The sequence below is a fragment of the Rhinatrema bivittatum genome, chromosome 18 (assembly GCF_901001135.1).
Source record: "Rhinatrema bivittatum chromosome 18, aRhiBiv1.1, whole genome shotgun sequence".
In the NCBI taxonomy this organism is placed as follows: domain Eukaryota; kingdom Metazoa; phylum Chordata; class Amphibia; order Gymnophiona; family Rhinatrematidae; genus Rhinatrema; species Rhinatrema bivittatum.
Window position 1 is genome coordinate 55,120,150 of NC_042632.1, and position 7,938 is coordinate 55,128,087.

At 48.4% G+C, this 7,938-nt stretch overlaps 1 protein-coding gene across 1 annotated transcript; it reads left to right on the plus strand.

The window, feature by feature from the left end:
* The first annotated feature begins 1,032 nt into the window (after positions 1-1,032).
* Positions 1,033-3,723, plus strand: DUSP1 (dual specificity phosphatase 1). The gene is made up of 4 exons (XM_029583827.1): positions 1,033-1,782; positions 2,004-2,143; positions 2,256-2,475; positions 2,841-3,723. The coding sequence occupies exons 1-4, from the start codon at positions 1,413-1,415 to the stop codon at positions 3,209-3,211; spliced, it is 1,101 nt and encodes a 366-aa protein (XP_029439687.1). The 5' UTR covers positions 1,033-1,412; the 3' UTR covers positions 3,212-3,723.
* Positions 3,724-7,938: the final 4,215 nt, after the last annotated feature.

Consider the following 7,938-nt stretch of genomic DNA (forward strand, 5'->3'; position numbering starts at 1 on the left):
CACCTGCTATTCGTGGTCGGAGCACTTGGAGCTGTTTGACCCTAATTAAAGGTTATACCCGCCACCACCAGCCCAGGCGCCCCCTTTCCCCTTGCCATTCCTTGCTGCCCTGACAATACCCCAGCCCTGCTTTGCTCTACTATTCAGCCACTTAGCAACTATTTCTGGGCAGGCAGGATTCAGAAATTCTTGCTGGCTCCCTTCTTCTGTCCTGGGGCTGCAGCTGCTAATGGTATTTCCTTCCTCCCTGCCTGTCCCGTTTTTTTTTTTTATCTCCTCCACGGTCCCCTTACCTCTCCTGACCAACCGAGCCTGGCAATGCTTTCTCTCTTACCTCCTCCTCAGGATGTGTCCCACCCTGCATTGCCCTGGGACCTGGGGGGGGGGGGGCTAGATACCACCGTGTCCTGCTGCTTCTGGGGGGTCAGTCCCCACCGCAGGTGTCAGGAAACGAGGGGGGACATTCATGGGGCTGAATACCGGGTTCTGAAATCATTCGGAGCAGCGCTCCCTGTTAAGCCTGAATTGTTTCCAAAACGCATTGACTGTAAAATAAATACCTAAGCTGCTGGCGCAGGTGCTGCCTCGGAGAGGCGGCTAATGAAAGGCAGGCAGCCCGCCCAGCTGTTTACGTTCGGAGCTCCCAACATCTGCACGGCGATCCCGAAGGAAAGGCGAACGCCTCCTCTCCCCCCCCCCCAAAAAAAAGCCCAAACTCCGCATTCCTGCCCGGAGACTCACAGCGCATTGCTTCATGCCCGCTGCGGCTCCGCGCTCCCCGGGAACATTGTGTGCAGGGCGCTCCCGGGAGCGGCTGCAGGCCCCGGGTTACATCACTCCCTCGCCTGCCTTGGCAGCGCCTTTTTGTTTGTTTGCTTGCAGTTTGACTTCTGCTGCTAGGGCTGCTGACGTGGACGCTGCCGGCGCGAACCTCCAGGGGGCTCCGGCGCCGCGAGCCCGTGACGTCACCGGCCGCCCCACGTGGTGCGGCCCCATTCACAAAACGCCTGCCCCGGCCGCGTATAAGAGGCTCCGGCTGCGCGCGGCGAGGGGAGAAAGACACCAGGCAGAGCGGACGGGCTTCGGTGCCGGGGCGCAAATAAAACAATAAAACGAAAGATCGACGCGTGAGGAAGCATCGAAGCCCAATCACTGAAGCCGACTCCAGCCTCGGAACAAAGGTCAGAGGCGCAGGGGAGAAAGTGACCCCGAACAAAGAAGCAGCAAGGGATCGCAGGCGCGCAAGAGCCTTGCTTTCATTCTTTTTTGCTTAAATACTTCTTGCGCTAGTTTTCCCTTCCTTTATTTTTGTAAAGAGGCCGAGTCCTCCCGGATTGTGCATTCGTTTCGGGGTCCCGGACTCGTCTCGCAGTAGATCCCCTGCCTACACAAAGGCCGCTGGCAGGCTCACTATGGTCAATATGGAGGTCTGTGCCATGGATTGCAGCGCTTTGAAAGGACTTTTGGAAGAGAGGGCGGCTCAGTGCCTGCTCCTGGACTGCCGATCCTTTTTCTCCTTCAATTCCTCGCACATCCTGAACTCCAGCAACGTCCGGTTCAGCACCATCGTGAAGCGGCGGGCCAAGGGGGCCATGAGCCTGGAGCACATCGTCCCCAACGAGGAGCTGCGCGGCCGGCTGCGGGCAGGGCTCTTCCAGGCCGTGGTGCTGCTGGACGAGCGGAGCTGGGAGCTGGAGCCCAGCAAGAAGGACTGCACCCTGCTGCTGGCCGTGAGCACCCTGTGCAGGGAGGCCAGGGGCAGCAGGCTCTACTTCCTGAAAGGTACCTGTCAAAGCACCACTGGGCTGGATCGAGTAGGATCCCAGTGTACAACCCCGGGAGAATTGTCCCTGTCAGCAAGCGCTCTGTCCCCTTATTTCGGATTTCAGTTCGTAGTAACGAGAATAAACCATTGAAACTAGTTGTGATCTGGGGGCTAAGCCAGAATGATGTAGTCTGGGATCGTACTAATTACAGATTTCGTTTCCTTTTGTCCCTTCCAGGTGGTTATGAAGCTTTTTCCTGCGAATATCCCGAGTTCTGCAGTAAACCAGCCAGCCCCACGGGCCTGAGCTTGCCGCTGAGTGCCAGCAGCGTGCCCGGCAGTGCCGATTCTTCCTGTGGCACCCCTCTGTATGACCAGGTCAGTGCCTTCACCACCCGCCTTTCGCCAGGACATGAAGGCTAACACGGCTTTTAACAAGGCAACTCAAGAATGCTTTCTTTCTTTCTATTTTTTTCTTCGATTATTCTAGGGTGGTCCAGTGGAAATCCTTCCTTTCCTGTACCTGGGCAGTGCCTACCATGCGTCCAGGAAGGACATGTTGGATGCCTTGGGGATAACAGCCCTGATCAATGTCTCGGCAAACTGCCCCAACCATTTCGAGGGACACTATCAGTACAAAAGCATCCCCGTAGAGGACAATCACAAAGCCGACATCAGCTCCTGGTTCAACGAAGCCATTGATTTTATAGGTAATTTTATTTCCATCTTCTCCTCTGTGGTATTATTTCTTCCGTAGAAGTGCTCTGCTAAAATATATTCCTGTATCCTGCATTAAATTAGATTTATAAATTGTCAAAGCAACCTGTAAATGTATGGAATTATTTCATATGTTTGACTACTGATAAAGATCATTACCCTTGCTGTATTTGCCATAAAAATGAACATTTTGTCAGATTCTCCTCTGAGAAAAGTGCTTGGATTAGAATTTGCTTCAGCTTCTAAGAACTAGCGAGGTGTCCTGTCCAGAATTGCAGCTGTTTTGGGTATTTTGCTAAGATGACATATACAAAGCCCTCGGTGCCTGCTTTAACCATGACTTGCCAATTTTTTTCAGACTCTATGAAAAATGCTGGAGGAAGGGTATTCGTTCATTGCCAGGCTGGCATCTCCCGCTCTGCCACCATCTGCCTGGCGTACCTCATGAGGACCAACCGGGTGAGGCTGGACGAAGCCTTCGAGTTTGTGAAGCAGAGAAGAAGCATCATCTCCCCAAACTTCAGCTTCATGGGGCAACTCCTGCAGTTCGAGTCTCAGGTGCTGGCACCATCTTGCTCTGCAGAAGCTGGCAGCCCCGCCATCTCTGTGCTGGACCGAGGAACCTCCACCACCACCGTCTTCAACTTTCCGGTTTCCATCCCCGTCCATTCCGCAGCAAACACTTTAAGCTTCCTACAGAATCCCCTCACTACGTCTCCCAGCTGCTGAAGGACACACAAAAACTGAGATCCCTTCATTCATAAGTGCAATAATGCTGGAGACAGAACCCACCCAGAATCCAGCAACGTTTCCTGTCTCAGATCTGTTTGGTTAAGAGATTTCAGTCTTAAAAGAGGACCCTCAGTATCTCCAGTACTGATAATGCCCTCTTCCAACTCTAAAGAGCTCCTTGTCGTATATTTATTTTCCTGTTGTATTCCGAAGCTGTGCTCTGCCTTGGCAAGCATGAAATTTCACTTTTACGGAAGTAAAAAATACCTCAGTATTTTCTGGTACTGTATTCCCCTAAATGTATTTGAAAGAGAACAGGCTCTGTTTTCTTAGCACTGACCCCAGAGCACTTAAGCCCAAGTGCTTTCTTGAGTTGCCAACTGTTGTATATTTGCTGATTATTTATAATCCGAAATAATATATTTCTTCTCAGGAGAGAAGACATTGTTTTGCTACGTGACTATGACTTTTTATACAAGATGGAATAAATTATGATATTTGTAATGAAACGTGTTCTCTTGCAATCTCCGTACTTTGGTGCTGTATTGGAGTTTTTGAGTTTGTCCTTTCTCTCATAATATTGAAGCCCAGTGTCCAATTCACCTTTCCTTCCTGGGTCGAGCTCTGCTGCCTCTTTATCCCTTACCGTGCCTGACATCGGCAGATCTGGGTTTTCATTTTCTGCTTTTTACCATTACTCCAGGCGTTTGTTAAATTATAGGACTGAAGAGTTACAGTATTTCAAATTTACCTAATAGGAGATATGGGAAATAGTTTAGGGGGACACCTTTCTTAAACTAATTAATGTTTAAAGAGACTATTGAGGTCCTCTCCTTGGACGTCTTCCTTTTAGATTATTCCAGAACGTTGCAATATATTATCATGGAGAACTGTAAAGAGCCCACGACTTTGTGATGTTTCATTGTGATAACACGAGAGGACTAACACAGAAATCCCATCTGTTACAAAAACACTCAGACCCTTTCGATATATCCCAGCGATACCCATGAAACATTTCACTTCACATACTTATTCCTCTGATATTTCACAGGTGGGATAATGCCATAAAATGATCATTGTGATAGGTCTCTTGTGATCCATTCATAAGCAGAGGGTATTTGTTTTCCTATACGAATTGTTACCATGTTAGCTGGCCCCTCTGACAATATCTTTGTATGTATATCTAATTCTTTTTATCATTTTGATAGGAGGTTTAATTCTCCCACTCTGACCAGGGTCCCAGTGGTTTCATATCCCCAGCGGGTGTCATATGGCAGGGTATTATCTCTCCATATTGTCTAGGTTCTCAGTCTCCACCATCCTCAGCTGCCCTTAGTCAAAAAGAGAGCAAGAAGCTATGTTTTTGCACCATTATGTAGAGCGATTTCCTAAAAAGTGACCAACACCTTTTTTAAAAGGGGGAGGAAAGAATAGGACAGCATCTTAGGTATTGCCATAGAATACTGCAGTATGAGAAATCCATGTCCGACACCTCAGCCTATCTGAAGTCATGGGGATTGCTGTCCCCGCTGCTATATTTTAATTTCTGATTGGCTGCAAAGTAGAAGCCTACTCTCTTTCTTCTCAAAACATAGTGGCTGCTACAGTAGCCTTGCTGGATCCTCTCTACTAAAATTGAGGGAGGTATATTTAATTTTGAAAGTGGAACACCCATTATTACTAAATGATTTGCTGGGTGAGATGGGTGGCTCAGTGACTGTGCTATGCACTGCCCTTATGAAGACCTGGTTCAATACCCAGCTACAGTCTTCTGCTGCCTGGGTGGGCTGGGGCTGGAGATATTGCAGTCCCTGGGGCATGAAGAGAGAGTCAGTCATAGTCATCGCTCAGTGACTACAACAAGTGGCTGGATATAGGGTCTTGACCTGCAGTAGTTTGGATGGTTCCCATCTGAGGACGGTCTCTGAAATGATTGGACTAAGGAAACTGGGAGGAGATACAGAATAGGGGAAACAATCCCCAGGTAATTGCAAACAAAGGCTCCTGCCCCAGATCTCAGCCCTGGGTCCGACTGAGCTGGAAGCCCAAAGGAGCAAGATGAAAGTGCCAGGTAGCTCCTGTTGCCAGAGAATGTGGTTCGTGCAGTTAGTATAGCTGTGTTTAAAAAAGGATTGGATAAGTTCTTGGAGGAGAAGTCCATTACCTGCTATTAATCAATTATACTTAGGGAATAGCCACTGCCATTAGCAATGGTTACATGGAATAGACTTAGTTTTTGGGTACTTGCCAGGTTCTTGTGGCCTGGATTGGCCACTGTTGGAAACAGGATGCTGGGCTTGATGGACCCTTGGTCTGACCCCATATGGCATGTTCTTATGTTCTTAAGTTGTCCCTGCACCTTTTTGTTTATAGGTGCAGGAGATGCTTCTCTTCCACAGTCCAGTACTAAAAGCAAGGTGGGAAAAATGAGCAGAATTTTTTTCCCATGTCATGGACCAATCCGTTTCAGGATTTGTTGACAGGAAGGTCATAAGGTGGTGTATGATGAGCACAGAAGCTTGAATCCAGGCTGTGAGTGTTAGCCCTGTTTATTCTTTAATTTGCTTGCTTTTCAGGAATTATTTTTAAAAAGGCAAACCCAGGACTGCATCATGGCTGAGTGGCAATGTTCTGAAGGAGATCCAGGTTCAAGTTCTGGGACCCGGCTCTTGCTCCTCAGGTTGATGGAGGCGGCATTCACATCTCCTGGGAAAGGGAGAGCGAGCCCCAACTATTAAGCAAGGTTGATGTCCGCTGGTTGGCTCAAGAGCACACCTATGTCCTGCCCTGTCCCTACCTCGGTCTGAAGATGATCACTATGGGGGTTAGGCTTGGATGGAAGGCAGAATAAAACGGGGGTAAACTCGGGTAGCTGCAAAGGAAGCAGATTCTGACGGTGAGGTGGAAAAGTAGCAGGCGCAATGATTCTGCTATTCCACCATGGCATGGGGAGTTCTTCCAGAAATCAGACATAGCGCTGTGACCTCAGATCCTTGTGAGACAAAGGTGAGGCCATGGCCAGTAGCAAAAAAAGAAGAATAGGGACCTGTTACTGGTGCAAGGGTTTATTCCTTTTTCCAAAAACTGGCAACGTGAGACATCAGGTATCTGAAGAACGGACTTTGAGGTCTTGAAAGTTTTTCTGTAACATCTCTGGTTAATCCTTATGTGGGTACAATAAAAGGTGGCACAGTCTACAAATAATTCAGTGTAGGAATTAAAGCAAGTCATGAGGTTTAAAAGCCAGCTTCATGGCTCACTGGTACTGCTGGAAACCTACGTCAATTCCTGAGCTCATCAGGCTGATCAGAACTGGGGGTCTTAACCATCACACCACCATGACTTCTAGGGGTTCACATACTGGGTTTTGGAGAGACCTGTGGGCTGAACTGGGGTGGCGAGGATCCAATAAACCCCCAAGCAGTTGTGAATGAAGGTTCATGATTCCATAGCCTGATAGAGACTTGTTCCAATTGACATGGGAAGGCCAAGGAACAGGAGGAAACTGCTGCGACAACAAATAGCGCCACCATATAGTGCTATCTACCACGTGGCATCACACATCCTGCACAACCACAGTGAAGCAGGACAAATCCCTACCATGCACTGTAAAGCAGTACTAATGGCAGCGATAGACGCCTACTCTAGCTACTTCCTGACTGATTTCTGTGTTGCCACCATGCTTCAGTGTGTTTGCACATTTCTCAGTATGGGTTAAGGAAGTGCGGTTGAATATTTGTTGAAGCCAAGAATGACTGGAAGATTTACATAGTAACACACATAGTAACATAGTAATGACAGCAGAAAAATATGGTCCGTCCAGTCTGCCCAGCAAGTTTCTTATGCTAGCAACTGCCGCTCCATGCAGGTTACCCCCAAGCCTCATGTTAAATGTAGTAACTGCCGCTCCATGCAGGTTACCCCCAAGCCTCATGTTAAATGAAGTAACTGCCGCTTCATGCAGGTTACCCCAAGCCTCATGTTAAATGTAGTAACTGCCGCTCCATGCAGGTTACCCCAAGCCTCATGTTAAATGTAGTAACTGCTGCTCCATGCAGGTTACCCCCAAACCTTATGTTAAATGTAGTAACTGCCGCTCCATGCAGGTTACCTCAAGCCTCATGTTAAATGTAGTAACTGCCGCTCCATGCAGGTTACCCCCAAGCCTCATGTTAAATGTAGTAACTGCCGCTCCATGCAGGTTACCCCCAAGCCTCATGTTAAATGTAGTAACTGCCGCTCCATGCAGGTTACCCCCAAGCCTCATGTTAAATGAAGTAACTGCCGCTCCATGCAGGTTACCCCAAGCCTCATGTTAAATGAAGTAACTGCCGCTCCATGCAGGTTACTCCAAGCCTCATGTTAAATGAAGTAACTGCTGCTCCATGCAGGTTACCCCAAACTTATGTTAAATGTAGTAACTGCCGCTCCATGCCGGTTACCCCCAATCCTCATGTTAAATGAAGTAACTGCCGCTCCATGCAGGTTACCCCCAAGCCTCATGTTAAATGAAGTAACTGCCGCTCCATGCAGGTTACCCCCAAACCTTATGTTAAATGTAGTAACTGCCGCTCCATGCAGGTTATCCCCAAGCCTTGTGTTAAATGAAGTAACTGCCGCTCCATGCAGGTTACCCCCATGCCTTCTGTTAAGGCTGTTAGCAACATTTTTACAGGGTGAGCAGCCTTCCTGATAATTCATACAATGCTGCTGCTTGAACGTGC

Coding starts and splice junctions, on each gene's coding strand:
- DUSP1 (XM_029583827.1), top strand. CDS start 1,413: ATGGTCAATATGGAGGTCTGTGCCATGGATTGCAGCGCTTTGAAAGGA. Junction 1,783..2,003: donor CAGGCTCTACTTCCTGAAAG/GTACCTGTCAAA, acceptor TGTCCCTTCCAG/GTGGTTATGAAGCTTTTTCC. Junction 2,476..2,840: donor CGAAGCCATTGATTTTATAG/GTAATTTTATTT, acceptor AATTTTTTTCAG/ACTCTATGAAAAATGCTGGA.